This window comes from Schistocerca piceifrons, chromosome 1 (genome assembly GCF_021461385.2).
Source record: "Schistocerca piceifrons isolate TAMUIC-IGC-003096 chromosome 1, iqSchPice1.1, whole genome shotgun sequence".
NCBI classification, from domain to species: Eukaryota; Metazoa; Arthropoda; class Insecta; order Orthoptera; family Acrididae; genus Schistocerca; species Schistocerca piceifrons.
Window position 1 is genome coordinate 1006565827 of NC_060138.1, and position 21526 is coordinate 1006587352.

Below are 21526 nucleotides of genomic sequence, written 5' to 3' on the forward strand. Positions count from 1 at the left end.
TATCTCTTCCAAATCGACTCCTGTTTCTTCTTCTATCACATCAGACAAATCTTCACCCTCATAGAGGCTTTCAATGTATTCTTTCCACCTATCTGCTCTCTCCTCTGCATTTAACAGTGGAATTCCCATTGCACTCTTAGTGTTACCACCGTTGCTTTTAATGTCACCAAAGGTTGTTTTGACTTTCCTGTATGCTGAGTCTGTCCTTCCGACAATCATATCTTTTTCATGTCTTCACATTTTTCCTGCAGCCATTTCGTCTTAGCTTCCCTGCACTTCCTATTTATTTCATTCCTCAGCGACTTGTATTTCTGTATTCCTGATTTTCCCGGAACATGTTTGTACTTCCTCCTTTCATCAATCAACTGAAGTATTTCTTCTGTTACCCATGGTTTCTTCGCAGCTACCTTCTTTGTACCTATGTTTTCCTTCCCAACTTCTGTGATGACCCTTTTTAGAGATGTCCATTCCTCTTCAACTGTACTGCCTACTGCGCTATTCCTTATTGCTGTATCTATAGCGTTAGAGCACTTCAAACGTATCTCGTCATTCCTTAGTACTTCCGTATCCCACTTCTTTGCGTATTGATTCTTCCTGACTAATGTCTTGAACTTCAGCCTACTCTTCATCACTACTATATTGTGATCTGAGTCTATATCTGCTACTGGGTACGCCTTACAATCCAGTATCTGATTTCGGAATCTCTGTCTGACCATGATGTAATCTAATTGAAATCTTCTCGTATCTCCCGGCCTTTTCCAAGTATACCTCCTCCTCTTGTGATTCTTGACCAGGGTATTCGCTATTACTAGCTGAAACTTGTTACAGAACTCAATTAGTCTTTCTCCTCTTTCATTCCTAGTCCCAAGCCCATATTCTCCTGTAACCTTTTCTTCTACTCCTTCCCCTACAACTGCATTCCAGTCGCCCATGACTATTAGATTTTCGTCCCCCTTTACATACTGCATTACCCTTTCAATATCCTCATACACTTCCTCTATCTGTTCATCTTCAGCTTGCGACGTCGGCATGTATACCTGAACTATCGTTGTCAGTGTTGGTCTGCTGTCGATTCTGATTAGAACAACCCAGTCACTGAACTGTTCACAGTAACACACCCTCTGCCCTACCTTCCTATTCATAATGAATCCTAAAGCTGTTATACCATTTTCTGCTGCTGTTGATATTACCCGATACTCATCTGACCAGAAATCCTTGTCTTCCTTCCACTTCACTTCACTGACCCCTACTATATCTAGATTGAGCCTTTGCATTTCCCTGTTCAGATTTTCTAGTTCAATTACAGGCCACATGTCCTGCGGATACATGTTACGTGTCTTTAATGCAATGGTTTCCATTGCCTTCTGCATCCTCATGTCGTTGATCATTGCTGATTCTTCCGTCTTTAGGGGCAATTTCCCACCCCTAGGACAAGAGAGTGCCCTGAACCTCTATCCGCTCCTCCACCCTCTTTGACAAGGCTGTTGGTAGAATGAGGCTGACTTCTTATGCCGGAAGTCTTCGGCCGCCAATGCTGATTATTTATCAAAATTTAGGCAGTGGCGGGGATCGAACCCGGGACCGAAGACGTTTTGATTATGAATCAAAGACGCTACCCCTAGACCACAGGTAACCTGCCCCCCCCCCCCCCCTCCTATTCATTCTAATTTATCCTGTTTAACAGGAAGTGTAATTTTATGTCGAAGCAATCTATACTACTGCCTTCCTACCCCATTTTTAATGTTGTTATTATAACTCTTCTCTCCGTAAGCTTCATTATTTCCAAAGTTATCTATAGCTTCTCCACATCAGTTTGTGCTATACTTATGGTGCCCTGTCCTGCCTTAAAGCTTTCCTTCTTTATTATATAGTCCTCTTCTACTGAACTACATCATCAAACAGTGGAAAATCCTGGATAGAATGTAACAATATTATGAAAAGGAAAGTTCCTACTCACCATGTAGCGGAAATGCTGAGTCACAGATAGGCACAACAAAAAGACTGTCACAAATAAGCTTTCAATCAGCAAGGCCTTTGTCAGACATAGATGGCAGACACACACACAAATGCCCACACATACACACACGACTGCAGTCACTGGCAACTGAAGCCACACTGCTAGCAGCAGTGTAGTCGTCTGTTGTGCATGGTCGAGACAGTTGATACAGTGTGGCTTGTAAGTAGAACATGCAATGTGGCTTGTAAGGCAACAACAGAAATACAGGAAAGAAGAGAAAGAAATATGGACATTGAATATAGTGATGCATTAAAAAATAGCAACAGAGGAAAACAGCACTGGGCTAGGATTAAAGAAAAGCTGTCAGGCAAAAATCAAACAATGGAAAATTCAAGATGGAATGTAACAATATTATGAAAAGGAAAGCTACTACTCACAATATAGTGGAGATGCTGAATCGCAGATAGGCACAACAAAAAGACTATCACAAATAAGCTTTCGGCCAGTAAAGCCTTCGTCAAAAATAGATGACAGATACATACACACTCATGCAAATGCAACTGGCACATACGACTGCAGTCTTAGGCAACTAAGTGGGAGCAGCAGTGTGGTCTTGTAGCTGTCTACTGTGTGCAGCCGAGATGGTTGATACAATGTTGCTCATAAGTAGAGCATGCACTGTGGTTTGTAAGGCAACAGGGGAAGCACAGGAAATAAGAGAAAGAGTATAGTGATGCCTTAAAAAATAGTAACAAAGGAAAACAGCACTGGCCTCGGATCGAAGAAAAGCCGTCAGGCAAAAATCATACAGTGGAAAATCCAGGATGGAACGTAAGAATATTATGAAAATGAAAGTTGCTACTCACCATATAGTGGAGGTGCTGAGCCACAGACAGGTGCAACAAAAAGACTGTCACAATCTTACTATTTTCTAATGCATCACAATATTCAATGTCCACATTTCTTTCTCTTCTTTCCTGTGTTTCTGTTGTTGCCTTACAAACTGCACTGCATGCTCTACTTATGAGCCACACTGTATCAACCATCTCAGCTGTGCACAACATATGGCTACAAGACCATGCTGCTGCTCACAGTGTGGTTTCAGTTGCCAGAGATTGCAGTCGTGTGTGTGTGTGTGTGTGTGTGTGTGTGTCATCTACTTTTAACGAAGGCTCTACTAGCCAAAAGCTTATTTGTGACAATCTTTTTGTTGTGCCCATCTGTGCCTCGGCATATCTGCTATATGGTGAACTACATTATCAATACACAAAGATTTAGAAAGCATATTTTGGTCTGCAGAACATACAGAGGTGCAAACACAGACTCTGATCATAACCTACTACTATAGTTCAATTCTTTTATCTTGGCAGCTCGCGCATGCCCGCCCAGACGCCGGAGATTGCTGCGTTGCCAGTTGCACACAACGTACGCGCCAATAGAAGCAGCGCCATAGTATAGCACAGTTCGCAAGCTTACGTTTAGGGGGGAGCGCGCAGTTCATGAAGTAAAGCCACCACGGCCGCATTAACCCTTTCGCTGCTACAAAGACGTGCTCCCTGCATTCCGCGCTGTGCGCGATTTTGTCACTGCACTGCTCGCCTGTGCAGACACATCGTGTTCCGACTGCTTTGACACTCTTATCATTCGATTCCACATAAATTATTTGGCCCAAAAATTAAGATTTTTACACATCTTCTTGACTGATACCTTCCCCCCCATAAATGACTTAATTTTGTTTCGATGTTCAACGCAGTTATTATGCAGCATTAAATATAGTAAACCATTGCATGAAATTTTGAAGAGTTTGCAGAGGTAAAAGTCCATAGAGTATACTTTCCGTATGGTCGATTTTAGTAGCCACAATGTTGAGAATGAAATGTGGGAAGATACCTAAATTTCATATAAAATTTACTGTATAACAATATCTCATTTAAGTACCACATAGATGTCGTATGTAATATTGAGAAATAGTCCGTCTTTCGCGACTGTAACAAAAGATTTATTTACACTGAGCACGTTTGGCTTTATTTTAAAGCACTTCAATCAATCAAAAGGAAGTAGACAAAATACATTAAACAAAACTGTGGACTTACAAAAACATTAGGACTTGAATATACCGTCTATCAGTGAAGTGCTCTGAGCTATGTCAAATATAATTTTTGTGTGTGGCACACACAAACATCATTTATTTGCTAAAACACTGATCAGCCAACACAAACGTTGAATATTGTGTTACCGCAGCACAAAACTACGAAAGGTGACTTGGCAATGGAGGGGACAAAATACTGTCCACTGAAGGTGCTTCAAAAGAGAAAAACGCGTCTGGTCTAAATAAGTCGCTTATTACAGTTGCAGAAGAGGAATATATTTCAGTACCATTGGTAAAACTGCGACTGTGGAGCAAAAACAAGAAAGAGACCATGAGTACCATTGTGTATGTGCCATACCTTTCATTGATTGAAGTGCTTTAAAATAAAGCCAAACGCGTCCGGTGTAAATAAAACTTTTATTACAGTCGCGAAAGACGGAATATTTCTCAATATTACATACGACACTTATGTGGTACTTAAATTAAATGAGATATTGTTATACAGCAAATTTTATATGAAATTTAGGTATCTTGTCAACATTTCATTCTCAACATTGTGGCTACTAAAATCAACCATACGGAAAGTATACGCTATGGACTTCTACATCTGCAAACTCTTCAAAATTTCGTGCAATGGTTTACTACATTTAATGCTGCATAATACCTGTGTTGAACATCGAAACAAAATTATGTCATTTATGGGGGGAAGGTATCAGTCAAGAAGACGTGTAAAAATTAAATTTTTGGGCCAAATAGTTTCTGTGAAATCGAATGATAAGCGTGTCAAAGCAGTGGGAACACCATGTGTCTGCACAGGCGAGCAGTGCAGTGATGACAAAATCGCCCACAGCTCGGAATGCGGGGAGCATGTGTCTGCAGCAGCGAAAGGGTTAATGAAGAGACAAAGCACTATAAATTTTAAAAAATTGCGTTCAAACGAATATAATTCGTGAAGTAAGGCACTTCGATATTGTTTTTAAATAATGAAAATATTAATCTCCGCACAAGGTTTGAACTCATAACCTTTCACAAAGCCAAACACCTTAACCGTTACGCTATCGCGGCTCGTCCGTATAGAGGATGCCATGAGGATATAACACGTCACCCAAAATACTGACAAACACTGTTGGTATAACTGTGAATTACTCACGCTTCGTCGAAGTACAATAGGAAATAAACAATTATCGCTGTTCTTTATTGTGAAAAAGCAGTATAAAAGAAAGTCTGCTATCAAGACATTGCTTTTGTTATATTACTTTATTTATGACTGAACGTTTCTAAAACTGAAGACACTCGTCCATGCTATGCACTGCAGTCGAGATCTGGCAACGTCGTTCTCTGTTCATTGGCTGACTGTGTTTTGTGATGTCAGATGCGCAGAACGAACCTAAACTCGGCAGCCAACATAAATGATGTGCACTTTAAATGCATGCCACAAGATGATGCAGCAGCTTTTAGGCATGTCACTTGGTGCTCCTGAAGTACGAACGTTAAACCGTCTACCACAATAACAATGAGAGGGCTGATGTTCGCCACTAGGGCTTCCCTGCATTTGTTGTGCATGCACACAGGGACCTTTACCTCTTATCATGCCCTCTGACAGCAGATAACTTGTGGTGAGATCATAGTAGTGAAGAAGATCAGGTTGAATTTGTGAGGTAAAAAACGAGTAGTATACTGTGCCTACCTGATTTACCTGCAGATGTCCTCAGTAGCCAGCATCTCCTTGGAAAATTGACTGAAAAGTTGGTGGTGAAAGTATGCTATTGTTAATAATGTAGTTCACACTAAAATGTTAAGTTTGAACTAATGTTTATTCTCAGTTTGGGTCTCATGTACTTCACTTCGGTATAGATAAATATGTAGCTACATCCTACATTCAGTTAATGTCATACAGTAGTTGCAGTCCAGGTGCATTATTCTGACAGCAACTTAATGAGTCACAAATGTCTTCTTGTGACAAACTAGCAGTCAACCCAGTCACTGAATAGATCAATCAATATACTGTCCTTCAGAGCAAAATAAACATATCACAACAAACACCATGTGCACAGCAAGGGACTGTCATTATGGCTTATTATTAGAGATCAATACAGTCATTTGTGTCATGTTAAATTCACATGGAAAGTAATTATCAAAAATTCTCACTCAGTTATTGAGTAATAAATGGCAGGACACAAAGCTCACCACAAACAGGGTACACTTTTTTTGTTTAACATATCCACCAGACCGTTATCTGGGCAATAGTGAAATCATCATCATCCAATGATTAATCTCTTCCAGTTATCAACCACAGACTCAGAGCTAACTGAGTAGCAAGGGCAGCCTATCATTCCCCATCAGCCATTATATCAAATAGATGAAATATGGTGTCATCTTTACATTACCATGTTAGTCTTCTAATGGTTTCAGGATCCTAATTTGACCCTATTGTAAACATACTTAAGTGTGAAAAATCAAGCAGATTAAGATGATGAATTTGGAGTCTTCTACACTTAACTTTAAGCTATTGAACTTCAGCTAAATGTATATCATTAAGAGCTTTTATCCTCAACTCCACAATTAAGATCTGCGAAACTCTTAGACACAGTAGATTTTATTTCATAAAATGTTAAGGATAAATACAACAGTCTATTTAAGTCTATTATGACAAATTACTAAGGGATTTACAATTAGTGTGCTGAAGCAGAACACATTCCTAAAGCTTAGAACAGTGTCCAACTTTGAAGCATCATTAAGCCACAATACATTATCTTTTGTAACATTTTCTGCATTTAATGTTCAAATACTTTAAGCAAGCAGGAGGTCAAATAGGGAGGCAAGTTTGTGCAGCATATGATATGAAAAATCAAAATTAAGTTATTGATACTGTTTTGTGTCACATAGGATTACCTATTTATTTATTATAATTTTGAACTAACCACTTGCTTTGGAACAAATTTATGCTAGACTGTTCTTAAATGAATTTTATTTTTATAGTTGTTACTTATTCTGGTACAAATTTGAGACACACTCCATTTATGCAGTAGCGCAAACCAGTTGGTTCTGGACCATCATTGAAAACATGACCAAGGTGAGCAGAGCACTGAAAAAAGAAAAATTCATTTAAAACATTGAAAACCATTGGTGAAAGTTGTAAAGTATGAGATAAATACTAACAAAAAGATAGAGGGGCTGGCCAGTACTTACCTCAGCTTAGTACATCCGATAGGTACATAAAACACAACAGAAAATTTACATTCCTAGCTTTCGGAACAAGAAACACAGTTTGTAATAAGAGCAGTTCTAAACATATTCTGAGTTGATAGTTCCTCATTCGAATAGGGTAAACCCACTGGAGCCAAAAGCATATCAGAGAGAAGAAAGCATGATTTCATATATTCCACATTGCTACGAAATGAGACAGGGACAATCTGAGCTTTCTAGCCACAAAAGTTAACGGAACTGGGAAGTATTTTAGAGAGGCACAGGAGGCTATGAAAAAGTATACTTTTTCTACACGTTATTGGATCAGTATATCAACAAAGATACCAACAGTAAATAGATATAATAAAAATGAAAACTGCTACAATATTGGAAGGAAAATAAACACAAGGGAAAGGGAGTGAAGATTAGTGTTTTAACATTCCAATGACCATGAGGCCAAATAAGTGGAAATTACAATGGAAAAGCCATAAAAAGAAGGAAGATACGGTTGTGTGTTCCACAGATTATACTTGTGTCCTTTATTCATTCACATATCATGTTCCATAAATCCAATTATGAAGAAGATTATTCAAGGATGTGGACCAAGTTCAAGTTGTACTTCAATAAGCAAAAGCAGCCATTGCATGCTCATTGATACTTCAAAGATATTGGTCCCGAGGGTTCTGAAACTTTTGAGAATGTTTAAATTTCAAGTTTGAAGTTAATCACAAATGACAAATTAAATATTCTTTTCATATGATATAATTACAAATTACCAATTTTCTGGTCATTTTCCCTTTAAGTACACTGTGAAACCTTGCTTCATGCCAAATTTCATGATTCTACGTCAATGGAAAGTACCCTAGGGTAAGGTGGTACAATTTTGATCATTTCAGAAAAATGCTATTGCAATGGGAAACATATTGAGGAAAGAAATAATTTAAATTATGGCACTTGTTCTTTGATATTTAATGAATATGTAACACGAATATTACAGCATTACAAGTGTCAGTTTAAACACAAGAAAAGGTTACAGAATTTAGTAAAATTGTTCCAAAATGAATCACACTAGGCACAGTTGTGATCACTGACATCTTACACACAAAAAGCACTTTTTACCTCTGACATTGACGCAAACTTCATGGTACCAAATGTTTACATTTATGGCAGCGAATCCAGTCACCATTTGCCAATGATTCTGCACTATAATAATTCAAGAAACAAAATGTTGTGACAGTGCCACGACATTTAACAGTGCCGTCACGACAGTACGTGCAAACGGTGATAGAGGTGCTCCGCAACTCGGCTGAGCGCGGGAGCGCCACCTAGCTACGAACGGCGCATGTCACGGCACGGCAGTCGAATAAGAGATACTGAGTTGTTGTCATGTAACCAGCTATTGTTTCTAAGTGAGTGTGTTTGAATATCCACGCAATTATTGGTGATTAAAGGTTATAACACTTTTTGGCGATGAGGTCGGATATTTTCGCTGCATTGTGGATTTGTGTGTTCGTGACGGGGCAGACATGGAACAGCTTATGCAGGCGCTCATTGAACAACAAACACAGCTGACGGCTGCTATTCAGGCGTTGTCGACGTCGCTTACTCATTGTCTGTCTTCCTCTTCTCCGCCTCCATTCCCTCCTTATGATGAGGCCGCTGAAGACTGGGAGGATTATGAGAAGTGTTTGCGGCAACACTTCTTAGCTTTCGGCCTTGGGTGGCGGAACTACACGGTCTGAGTAGGAAATGTCAGTTTGTCACGGACACTCATCATGAGTCTTATCCTGATTCAATGGTTAGGGATGCTATTCTACGGGTTGCTCCTGATAAGGAAGTTCGGCAACGTGCCCTACAACTGCCAAACCCGTCGTTGTCGGAAGTTCTAAGCATCGCTCAATCCTTTGAAGTGTGTCACACTGCTGGCGCGCAAATAGACGCGTGGTGTGATGTAGGCGCTGTACAGTCAACTTTCGACATGGACAATTTGCCTGTTTCACAGGAGAACGAAGATGTGGCGGCAGTTCACTCGCGTAAACAACGTCGCATTGGGCCGCAACGCTCGCAGCAAAAACAGCAACCACAGAAGCAGATTCGTTTCGCACTTCCTTCTTGTCCACGCTGTTTCGTACAGCATGACAGGGCCGCATGTCGAAAACGTTGGGCCATGTGTAATTCATGTAGGAAAAAAGGCCACATTGCTTCTGTGTGTCAGTCCCCTAAAGTTCCTGTCGACGAGGACGAGGCATCGGACATGGATTTTAACTGTGTGCTTTCTCAAACAAATAAGTTGTTTGTTACTGTTCGTGTTCTGGATAAAGACATTCGCATGCAAGTGGACACTGGCTCTGCAGTAACTCTCATTAATTCTCGCACATATTTGGAGTTGGGCTCCCCTCCCTTGTCTCCAGTTACGCGAAATCTGAGAACTTATAATAAACAGAAAATTCCTATCATTGGCCAGTTTGATGCTTCCACTGCCTACAAGTCTGTGGTTAGGCCCCTCACGTTTTATGTGGTGGATCATGCGGGCACTGAAAACCTGTTCGGTTATAATGCTTTCCAGTTGCTCGGGTTCTCCATTGATGATGATGTGCACCTCATATCTGAGGATATTCCGTATCAACAGCTGGATGGATTGTGTTCTGAATTTTCGTCCGTGTTCTCTGCTGGTCTGGGTCGTGCCAAGGATTTTGAAGCCCACATTACTCTTAAACCTACAGCTCGCCCTAAGTTTTTCCGGGCACGCCCTATTCCGGTGGCGTTGCGTGCACCTGTCAAGGCTGAGATAAACAAGTTAACAGCTTCAGGGATTCTCCTTCCTGTTACCTCCAGCGAATGGGCATCGCCAGCCGTGGTGGTTTCTAAACCAAACGGGAGTCTGCAATTGTGTGGTGATTTTAAAGCCATTGTCAACGCTCAGAGCCTCATTGACACTTATCCTCTTCCCCGTCCTGAGGAGTTATTTACCAAGCTCGCTGGGGGCCAGTTCTTTTCCAAACCTGACTTATCGGAGGCGTACCATCAGTTGCCATTGGATGCTTCTTCCAAGGAATTTCTCGTCATCACTACTCCATGTGGGTTGTATCAGTACCAGCGGTTACCATTTGGCGTCGCTAGCACGCCGGCCATTTTTCAGGGGTTTTTGGAACAGCTCACAGCTTCCGTTCCCGGCTGCATCAACTATCTGGATGACATTGTTGTCACAGGGGCCTCCACTGAGGAGCACCTTCGCAATTTGCGTTCACTGTTTCGGGTTTTGCATTCGGCTGGGTTGAGGTGCAATCTGGACAAGTCACAGTTCTTCCCACCCTCCATTGTGTATCTTGGTTTCCACTTGTCCCGTGAGGGTATATGTCCTCTACGTCAGCACGTTGCGGCCATTAACGCTCTACCCTGGCTGTCTACGGTCAAAGAACTTTAGGCGTTTCTAGGCAAGATTGCTTATTATCACAAATTCATTCCATCCGCGGCGGTGGTAGCTCATCCTCTGCATCAGCTGTTACGCAAAAACATCCCTTTCTGTTGGTCCGACGAGTGTGAGCAGGTTTTTGTCCGCCTGAAGGTTCATTTGCAGTCGGCGCCTTGTCTTGCCACATTCCGTCCGGGTCAGCACTTGGTTCTGGCGACTGACGCATTACAGTATGGCCTAGGGGCTGTTCTCGCCCATCGGTATGAGGATGGGTCGGAACGACCCATCGCCTATGCTTCCAAGACCCTCAACGAAGTGCAACGGCGTTACTCTCAAATCGAAAAGGAGGCGCTCACTATCATTTATGCTCTAAAAAAGTTCAGCGTTTTTTTGTATGGTTCTAAGTTTCACCTCATCACCGACCACAAGCTGCTGGTCTCTCTGTTCAGCCCATCGGCGTCACATCCGGATAAGGCAGCTCACCGCCTGCAACGTTGGGCCTTATACTTGTCTCGTTTTCACTATGAGATTCACTATCGCTTCACGGCCCAGCACACCAACGCTGACGCATTGTCGTGGTTACCGCTGGGCCCCGACCCGGTTTTCGATCGTAATGAACTACTCTGTTTCCACATTGATGAGGAAGAACGTCGTGCGGTCGAGGGTTTTCCACTTACAGGTTCGCAGGTCGCGTTGGCTACTGCGCGGGACACGGTCCTGCGTCAGGTGATCGTTTTTGTTCAACGGGGTCGGCCGGACAGGACCAAGGGCCGGGCATCGGAGCCCCTTCGCAACTACCATGCCTTGCGCCTTCGTCTGTCTGTTCGTGATGGTGTTGTTCTTCTGGCCACGGATGGCGCATTTCCACGGGTCGTGGTGCCAGCCTCTCTTCGCAAAGATGTTCTCAAACTGTTGCATGAAGGCCATTGGGGTATTTCTCGGACTAAGTCCCTGGCCCGCAGGCACGTTTATTGGCCCGGTATTGATTCGGACATTGCCCACATGGTTGCTGTGTGTGGTCAGTGTGCTCAACAACTGGCTGCACCTCGTACAATGCCCTCTCCGTGGCCTGATCCAGCGCAGCCATGGGAACAGGTGCACGTTGACTTTGCCAGCCCCTTCCTCGGTACTTATTGGCTACTGTTGATTGACGCCTTCTCGAAGTTTCCCTTTGTTGTTTGATGTCCGTCGCCCACCACTGTGGCGACAACGCTGGCTTTGTCCAAAATCTTTGCACTAGACGGTTTTCAATCCATGATTGTCACGGACAATGGCCCTCAGTTCTCTTTGCAGGCCTTCCGTGATTTTTCTACTGGACAAGGGATTTATCATGTTACAGCACTGCCCTTCCATCCGCAATCGAATGGGGAGGTCGAGCGCCTTGTCTGCACTTTCAAAAGCCAGATGAAAAAATTCATTAGTGATTTTTCCACAGATGACGCTCTGCTGCAATTTCTGAGTTCTTATCGCTTCACGCCTCTGGGTGATCGCAGCCCTGCTGAACTCTTGCATGGCCGCCAACCGCGCACTCTACTGCACCTGCTTCACCCTGTCAGGCCTTGTGCTGTGTCCCCTAGTGCGGGAAAATACTCGGGGGGGGGGGGGTGCCGACGTGTGGGCATGAGGGTATGGATCTCGCCCTAAATGGATTCCAGGGGTGGTCAAGGCTCTTTGTGGCCGCCGGCTTTGTGAAATACGTACGGACAACGGCATGGTTGTTCGCCATTACGACCAGGTGCACCCACGAGTGGTGGCCACGCCGGTGCCACCGCCCCTTCCTTCGCCTCCACCAGCCCGAGAAGCCAGTCCTGTCGCTGCTGCCGATCTACCATACGTGTTGATGCAGCCGACGTCACTACCACTTCCGAGTACACCGGAACCGGCCCCAGTCGCGACGCCGCCTTCTCCGGGACCCATCTCACTGGAGCACACCCCCAGGACCACGACACCTATGGATGCTGCTCCGGAGTTTTCACCCATCATCTCGTCCAGGAGGCACGTTCCACGCACGAGCTTCCGTCCTGGACATTTTCGACCATACTCTCGTGTCTCTCCGTGGGATCTTCTCGGGGCCTCACAAGAGGCCATGGATGTCTCCGCACTGTCCATGTCTCCAAGGAAGTGAGTGTTTTTTTTTCAAGGGGGGAAAAGTGTTGTGACAGTGCCACGACATTTAACAGTGCCGCCACGACAGTTCGCACAAACGGCGATAGAGGCGCTCCGCAACTCGGCTGAGCGCGGGAGCACCACCTAGCTACAAATGGCGCCGGCCGCATGTCACGGCATGGCAGTCGAATAAGAGATACTGAGTTGTTATCATGTAACCAGCTGTTGTTTCTAAGTGAATGTGTTTGAATATCCACGCAATTATTGGTGATTAAAGGTTATAACACAAAATGCATAATTATTTTTTTTGTTTGCTGGCAATCTGAAGCTTTTAATACTTCTTTAATTATTTTTCATAGATTACATTTCTGTTTATTGTTCTTGCATTTGTTTATTTCTTTGTTTGGTCCCTGCTGAAAAAGATTCTTTTGCTGCAGAGGTTTTACAGGTTTGCATCTGAAATGAGTCGAATTGATGTCTGTGTTTTCCTTTTCCAAAACGATACTTTTTTCTCTGGAGTTGGCAAAATGTTCTTGACAGCATTGTGCTGAGAAATGGTACTGAATGCTGGTTTTATGGATTTGCCGTCTTCTTCTGTTACATCTTTTAGAGATATGCACACTTCAAACCAGAATGCTGGTAGTAGCTTGTTTGGTGGGGATTGAAGGTGCAAATTTCTCCTTGGAAACAATGTCTGTGCAGAAGGGCATTATTCCTATGCACTGGTACCTCTTGATTGTACATCCACCAGAGGCAGTTTTCCTCCAGGCATCACAGAAAATAGTACAGAATCTTTGTTTTGTAATGCTTTCATTGGGATTATTGGGATTACAATGAGTCGACTCAACTGAATTTCTCTGATATTGTGCCTTTAGAGACTTGAAGGAAATTATGTCTAATGGCCGTAGTACATGTGTACTGTGTGTAGGCGATCCCAAAAGTTCCATCGCATTTTCCTGACAATATTCTACAGCATCCAAGCTAGTATGCCTGCCATGGTTTTCAATAACAAGAACTGTAACACTAACCACTGTTTGGTATTTCTTGAAGTGTCGAAGCCAAATCATAAACAGTTCTTCATTAATGTACCCCAATTCACTCATTTCCCTAATGGAACCAGGAAGTATCCAGTCTTGAAATTCAGGGCAAATCCTCACTCATTTGAAAATTATCATTGGTGGTAAATACATATCAGATGCATTCATGTGTGCAGTAACAGTCAAATTTCACTTTCCTTCCATATTTGTTAATGAAAAAACTTATCACTTACTTTTACGACTAACTACTTTTGTGGTCCGTTGTTAAGAGGAAAGCTTTGAAATATTTCCTTACTTCCGCATTATTTAAGCCATCAGCTGTGGCTCTTGTTTGCCCCGCAGTTTTTCGCAGGCTAAGGTTAGCGTGTCTCGTAATAAATGCTGTAAACGAATCAAATCGATTCCAGCAACCTTGCTTTCTGTGTTCCATGGATGTTTCAAAGTATTTTTCTCAGCCAACCGAAATGCAGCTCTTGTTAACTCAAGCAGCGTCAGACCCAATCCTCACTTTTCTAGGAATAAAGCTCTCTGGACCAAACCATCTTCCATTTCAGAATTGAGTACCGCTGGATGACCTATTCTGTTTTTTATAGTTAGAGGTAATCCAGCTTGCATTTTTTTTAAATTTGTATTTTACAATGCAGAGTGCTGAGAGGAATATCATATAATTCTGATGTAGCTGAAAGACTCAATGTAATGCAGTTGGACTCTATTTATTGCAGTTTTTTTTCCCCCTGGTTGTTCGGGGCATCTCATGGGGAAATAAGGGGGTTTGCTTTTAAAAATATGTTTAAATATGCAGAACTTATTTGCAGTAATTGTGTATAATACATCTACAGTAACCAGTCTTGACAGACTAAACTAAAGAACTGCATTGATCAAAATTGTATTAGGGTATCAAAACTATACCTTTTTTTCTGATCAAAAATATACTATTGGTGAGAGTTAAATCATGAACAAATAATACTTAGCTGTACCAAGAGATGGCAGCACATGTCACACAATCGTTTTCTTTAGATGCCCCAGAACACATGGAAACAGGAAACAAGTCTGTAACGGCACTAATTCAGAATTTATAAGCACTTGAAAACCAGTCATTTTATAAGAATGCTTAAAACTTAGTAACTTCACTTACCTCTCAAAAAGAAAAAAAATATATCTCTGTAGCACAAACTGGTGTATTCAGAGAAATGATAGGAAGAACTGCACAAACCATCCACATTGCAACGTCACATGAAGGCAAGTTCTACCAACACTACAAAACTGAAAAAATGGCATGAAACCTTATCTTGATTGGAATTTTACCTATATCGAAACTGTACCACCTTACCCTAGGTTTTGATGAGTGAGTTTGCAAATATCAAAATATGTGACACAAATGGCCATAGATTTTGAATGCGCTGATGACTTGGAAGCTATCAATTTGTACACCACTAATGGACCACAGATTTTAGTATGTGACATTCCTCAGAAAAACACTTTTTAATAGTCAGCCAGCCAGACAACAAAGTGTGCCTACAACAGTTCCGTTTTTACCAGGAGCCTTAAAAAGACAATGCTTTTTCCACTGCTTTGCTGCTGTTTTCACCTGTTATTTCATGCTAGACATGTATGTAAGTTAACTGATTTCAGAGGATGCTATTAACTGTAGGTAAGTAGAAAAATTAAAATCTGTTTAACAAGATTATTAGTGTGAAATTATTTTTACTTCTTGTATTATAATTGTGACTCTTGGACTTAATCTTAAATTTGTTATTGTCATTAAAAAGAAATCCTTGGGTAACAGAAGAGATACTGAATTTAATTGATGAAAGGAGAAAATACAAAAATGCAGCAAGTGAAGCAGGCAAAAAGGAATACAAACGTCTCAAAAATGCAAAATGGCTAAGCAGGGATGGCTAGAGGACAAATGTAATGATGTAGAGGCTTATCTCATGAGTGGTAAGATAGACACTGCCTACACGAAAATTAGAGAGACCTTTGGAGAAAAGAGAACCACTTGCATGAATATCAAGAGCTCAGATGGAAACCCAGTTCTAAGCAAACAAGAGAAAGCAGAAAGGTGGAAGGAGTATTTAGAGGGTCTATACAGGGGCGATGTTCTTGAGGACAATATTATGGAAATGGAAGAGGAGGCGGATGAGGATGAAATGGGAGATATGATACTGCGTGGAGAGTTTGACAGAGCACTGAACGACCTAAGTCGAAACAAGGCCCCGGGAGTAGACAACATTCCATTAGAATTACTGACAGCCTTGGGAGAGCCAGTCCTGACAAAACTCTACCATCTGGTGAGCAAGATGTATGAGACAGGCGAAATACCCTCAGACTTCAAGAAGAATATAATAATTTCAATCCCAAAGAAAGCAGGTGTTGACAGATGTGAAAATTACCAAACTATCAGTTTAATAAGTCACAGCTGCAAAATATTAACGCGAATTCTTTACAGATGAATGGAAAAACTGGTAGAAGCCGATCTTGGGGAAGATCAGTTTGGATTCCGCAGGAATGTTGGAACACGTGAGGCAATACTGACCCTACGACTTATCTTAGAAGAAAGATTAAGGAAAGGCAAACCTATGTTTCTAGCATTTGTAGACTTAGAGAAAGCTTTTGACAATGTTGACTAGAATACTCTCTTTCAAATTCTGAGCATGGCAGGGGTAAAATACAGGGAGCGAAAGGCTATTTACAATTTGTACAGAAACCAGATGGCAGTTATAAGAGTTGAGGGACATGAAAGGGAAGCAGTGGTTGGGAAGGGGTTGAGACAGGGTTGTAGCCTCTCCCCGATGCTATTCAATCTGTATATTGAGCAAGCAATAAAGAAAACAAAAGAAAAGTTTGGAGTAGGTATTAAAATCCATGGAGAAGAAATAAAAACTTTGAGGTTCGCCGATGACATTGTAATTCTGTCAGAGACAGCAAAGGACTTGGAAGAGCAGTTGAACGGAATGGACAGTGTCTTGAAAGGAGGGTATAAGATGAACATCAACAAGAGCAAAACGAGGATAATGGAATGTAGTCGAATTAAGTCGGGTGATGCTGCGGGAATTAGATTAGGAAATGAGACACTTAAAGTAGTAAAGGAGTTTTGCTATTTGGGGAGCAAAATAACTGATGATAGTCGAAGTAGAGAGGATATAAAATGTAGACTGGCAATGGTAAGGAAAGCATTTCTGAAGAAGAGAAATTTGTTAACATCGAGTATTGATTTAAGTGTCAGGAAGTCATTTCTGAAAGTATTTGTATGGAGTGTAGCCATGTATGGAAGTGAAACATGGACGATAAATAGTTTAGACAAAAAGAGAATAGAAGCTTTTGAAATGTGGTGCTACAGAAGAATGCTGAAGATTAGATGGGTAGATCACATAACTAATGAGGAGGTATTGAATAGATTTGGGGAGAAGAGAATTTGTGGCAGAACTTGACTAGAAGAAGGGATCGGTTGGTAGGACATGTTCTGAGACATCGAGCGATCACCAATTTAGTATTGGAGGGCAGCATGGAGGGTAAAAATCGTAGAGGGAGACCAAGAGAGGAATACACTAAGCAGATTCAGAAGGATTTAGGCTGCTGTAGGTACTGGGAGATGAAGAGGCTTGCACAGGATAGAGTAGCATGGAGAGCTGCATCAAATCAGTCTCAGGACTGAAGACCACAACAACAACAATATTAAATACAAATGGAAATGTATTGGAATGTGATTGTAAGAATCGTGAAGTTCCCAAAGATTCATCTGCAAGATGTAAGTTATTGCCTTTACACAATACCCTTACTACACACTTCAGCATAATATCCACCTTTATGCATGGAAATGGACGTGTCCGAAAGAACAGATACTATCTCCATATATAGTTAATGCTAACTGGCCATTGACCTTCTTCTTCTGTGCAGATGCACATGCATTGCCCGACCTCTAACAGATCTCAGTCAGCTCATCTGCCGCGAGTAATGAGTGTAACGAGCAGGGGCACTACGGATATAGTGTGTAGACATTAAGTTGGGAATGTGGGTCTCACAGGGAGTGTGCAAGGGATAAATCCCTGCAATCGCACTGTCCTCTGTGCCCTTGGTGGCTCAGATGGATAGAGCGTCTGCCATGTAAGCAGGAGATCCCGGGCTCGAGTCCTGGTTGGGGCACACATTTTCAATGTCCCTGTTGATGTATATCAATGCCTGTTGACAGCGTAGGGTCTTCATTTAACGATCATTTCTTTATGCATAGAAATTTCACACATAGTGTTTCATTTCACTCTACCTCTGGTTCTATAAATAATTTTTATTTGTCTGCATAATGTGAGTAACTGCCAAACATTCTGATATACCATAGTTATACTTCACTCTGAATGTCGTTTTATTTCTGTCATATCATATTTTACTGAAATCCTTTGCTTTCTGTCATTAAGTATGACTCCACCCACACAATGAGGATGCCAGAAAGCGTTAGCTGCCATAATGTGTTAGCTGCTACAGTAAAATTTTATGATATACATAATTAAATGCTTCGCCAAGAGCACAGAAAATGCCAACTAAATAATTTTTCTTTCTTGGTTCTACCATAACTGAATTTTTATATTAGTTTGTATGTAGAAAATCCTTAATGCAAGCCTAGCTGATAAGTTGTTAAAGGGTTAGTATCGTAAAAGAGGTTCAGTATTCTGTAATAAGCAACATTCTAGAGACATTTGCAAAGGTGGGAGATGGGTCTTTACTTACTTTCTTATTCCCACTTTTATAAATGGTTATTACAACTCCATATTGCAGTCTTTCAGGAAATACATGTTGACACATCAATTGATTACAATGGTGGGGGGGGGGGGGGGGGGGAGGGTTACAATCAGATCAGCAAAAGCTTTAACTGTTTGGCTGAAAAACCATCACAGTCAGAAGAATTACTGATATTTAGTAATCTGATGATTTTTGTGATTTCTTTAACAGTTGGAAAGGCAAAACTGATCTCTGCTGGTGGAGTATGGCATGTAACGCATGCCTAAGTACATTATAATGAATCTGCTTTTGAAACTTTGTTTTTTGTTCTCGGGTTTTCTGCTACTTTCAGTAAGAATTAACTGAATTTAGTAGCCAATGGCTTCAATCTAATATCATGTGTCTCACAGCTATTATCATCAGGGAGTTGAATAGCATTTGCTTATCAGACTTATTTGTTTTACCTCATAATTTGTATTTTATTTGTTCTTGGAATGTAGGGTGTTTTTTTTTTAAGGCAAGGTTGTTGCTTTTTTTGATGGCACAACATTGGTTGTAATGCATATTTAAATCTTTCTTCTGACACAAGAGTGTTACCCACTCTTTCTCTCAGCATCGACTGCAACTATGTAACTTACTTACACATCTAGTTATACAGTTTGATATGGATTCAGAACCACAGTGTGGCTCAGCATTCTTCACAGGAGCAAATGTTGAAAGATGTGGAAGACATGATAAATAATGGATAAAAATCCCCAGACTTTAGGATCTGCAGTTTTTTACTTAACCACTAAGCCACTGAGACACATCACAAGAGTAGTTATTGATGTGGCTTGGGAAAAAAATAATAATTTTACAATTGAATCACTATTAAGGCACAACAATATATGGAGTTAGTGCTTTTTATATTGTTGTTTTTCAATCTGTATAAACAAATTTAAACTTGTTCATCACTTGAACTGTCAGATTTCTCTTCTGTGTTGGATTAACATTAATAATTTACTAGGTGTGGAAAGAAAAAGTAACTTCATACTCCAGTCAGAAACTGCAAAACACACGTTGTTTCAAACATGAAATTGGAACAGGTACTACCTTGTGTACAATTGGCAGCATACTTCATAAAGATGAAACATTGTGGTAAATTAAACTTACATTGTGACACAGAACTTCAGTTCGAATCATACCATGGCTCGTATCTAAACGTTGTATGACACTTCCATCAATGCTCTGATAAAAAGAGGGCCAGCCACTGCCAGAGTTATATTTTGTTTCTGAGCTAAAACATATGAACACATTCATTTACAAGCTGCTCTGCATAAATCAAATTATGTTACGGCATGAAAATCAAAGTATGATTAAAATGTTGCACTCTACAGTGGAATACTTGCATGTATAAATGTAATGCAGGGTACAATCAACAAGGAAATTGCCAAATCACTCAAATAAGGGGATAATATAGTTATTAAACAAAACTATACACAAAGCAGCAAGGAATTTTCAAGTAAATTTCATATTACATTGTATCATAAGTGACTAAAATTAAGACACAACCCAAGTAAACAAGTAAGTGGTTTCATGGACCTTGCAAACTCTTTGTTATGAAAACATACAAGTGATGCGAGTAAAGATGGGCTTGGAACTATGCTTGTGCAAAAACTGAGCCAAGATAGGTATGATGTGCTTCTGTCAATCATTACAGTCGTGTGAATACCAACCCAAACTGAAAGATCTGATTTTGTTTACAATGTGCAGACAAAAAATCAAACCTAAAAACTTCATCATACAATATTGGCTCAGTTTTAATAAAAGATATATCATTCTTGAAACAATAATTAACAAACCATGAACTACATAACAAATCAGTAACAAATAATAAGTTTATTAATCACAGCATACCTAAAGAAACCAGAGAGACAGCAAACGCAGTTCACAAAAACGATCACATAAAACTTTGCAGATAGTGTTTGATGAATTCAAAGACTGGTACGATATGTGCCCAATGTTCCATTAGTGATATGGAAATGTTTAGTGTTTGATGAATTCAAAGACTGGTACGATATGTGCTCAATGTTCCATTAGTGATATGGAAATGTGGGATCCTTCTTTATAAAAATTAATACAGGGGTTCCCACTCGAACACCTCCAGATCTAATGAAATTTGGTGTGAATGTTCTATATGGTCTTTGATGGTTATATACCAAATTTCAGTACAGTACCTTCAGTGGTTGAATTTTTAGGGGCTTTTAAAGAGAGGCTACTCATCTTCGCGTCATGTACTTTGATGTAAATGTGCCAGGTTTGCTAGGCTTTTTTAAAAGTTCTAGCAAACATTTGGTCATTTGGTTTAATACATGTAGACAACTTATTATGCTGAACCACACCACGGGAAAACTTAGGGATTTAGTGGAAGGAACGAGCAGAACTGTGTGGGTACATAAAGCTGATGAGGACATTTTGTTGTTTGTGTGAAACTTCACACACATTTCCAACCCACCAAAAATTATCATACACACAAGCAACATACTGTCCTAGTTGTAAACTTGCAATTTAGATTGCTGGAATTTCTTCATCTTCTCTGAAGGCATTAACTGTGAATGCTGTAGCTCCATTGGAAACTCTGCTTGCTCTGAGCAGATTACAATTAATTGGCTTACATTGGTGATTCTCTCTCATTCCAGAAATTGTATATCCCCAGGCAAAACTTGTTTCTTGACCAGGCTGAATTTTTTCAGTTTCTTATTTTTGTACATGAAAAAAATCTTTATGCCTGGAATACTACCATCAAAGAATTTGATCAAATCATATGGAGTCAATATTTGCTTATCTAAGAGCATATGCTATCTAGCACGGGCTGCTAGTATTTTTCCTGTTCCCCAATACCATCACAATGCAATTTACTGTTGTTTATTCCAAAAAAATTCCATTCTGTAGTGATGCCAGAATCCTTTTTGTACAGATATAAATTGATGAAATTTTTGAAATTCTTATATTGAGCAGCTCAACCATTACTAGAGTAATAAAAGTTCTTA

General features: G+C 40.7%; 1 protein-coding gene across 1 annotated transcript in view; it reads right to left on the minus strand.

Annotated features, from left to right (window-relative positions):
- Nucleotides 1-6624: 6624 nt before the first annotated feature.
- LOC124796941 (peptide methionine sulfoxide reductase MsrB-like) overlaps nt 6625-21526 on the minus strand; it is an 87193-nt gene continuing 72291 nt past the window's right edge. Inside the window, exons 4-5 of the mRNA XM_047260744.1 lie at nt 19650-19773; nt 6625-7131 (exon numbers count right to left, since the gene is read on the minus strand). Of these exons, the coding sequence (XP_047116700.1) occupies nt 7033-7131; nt 19650-19773 (223 nt within the window). The 3' untranslated portion in view covers nt 6625-7032. The remainder of the gene's footprint in view (nt 7132-19649; nt 19774-21526) is intronic.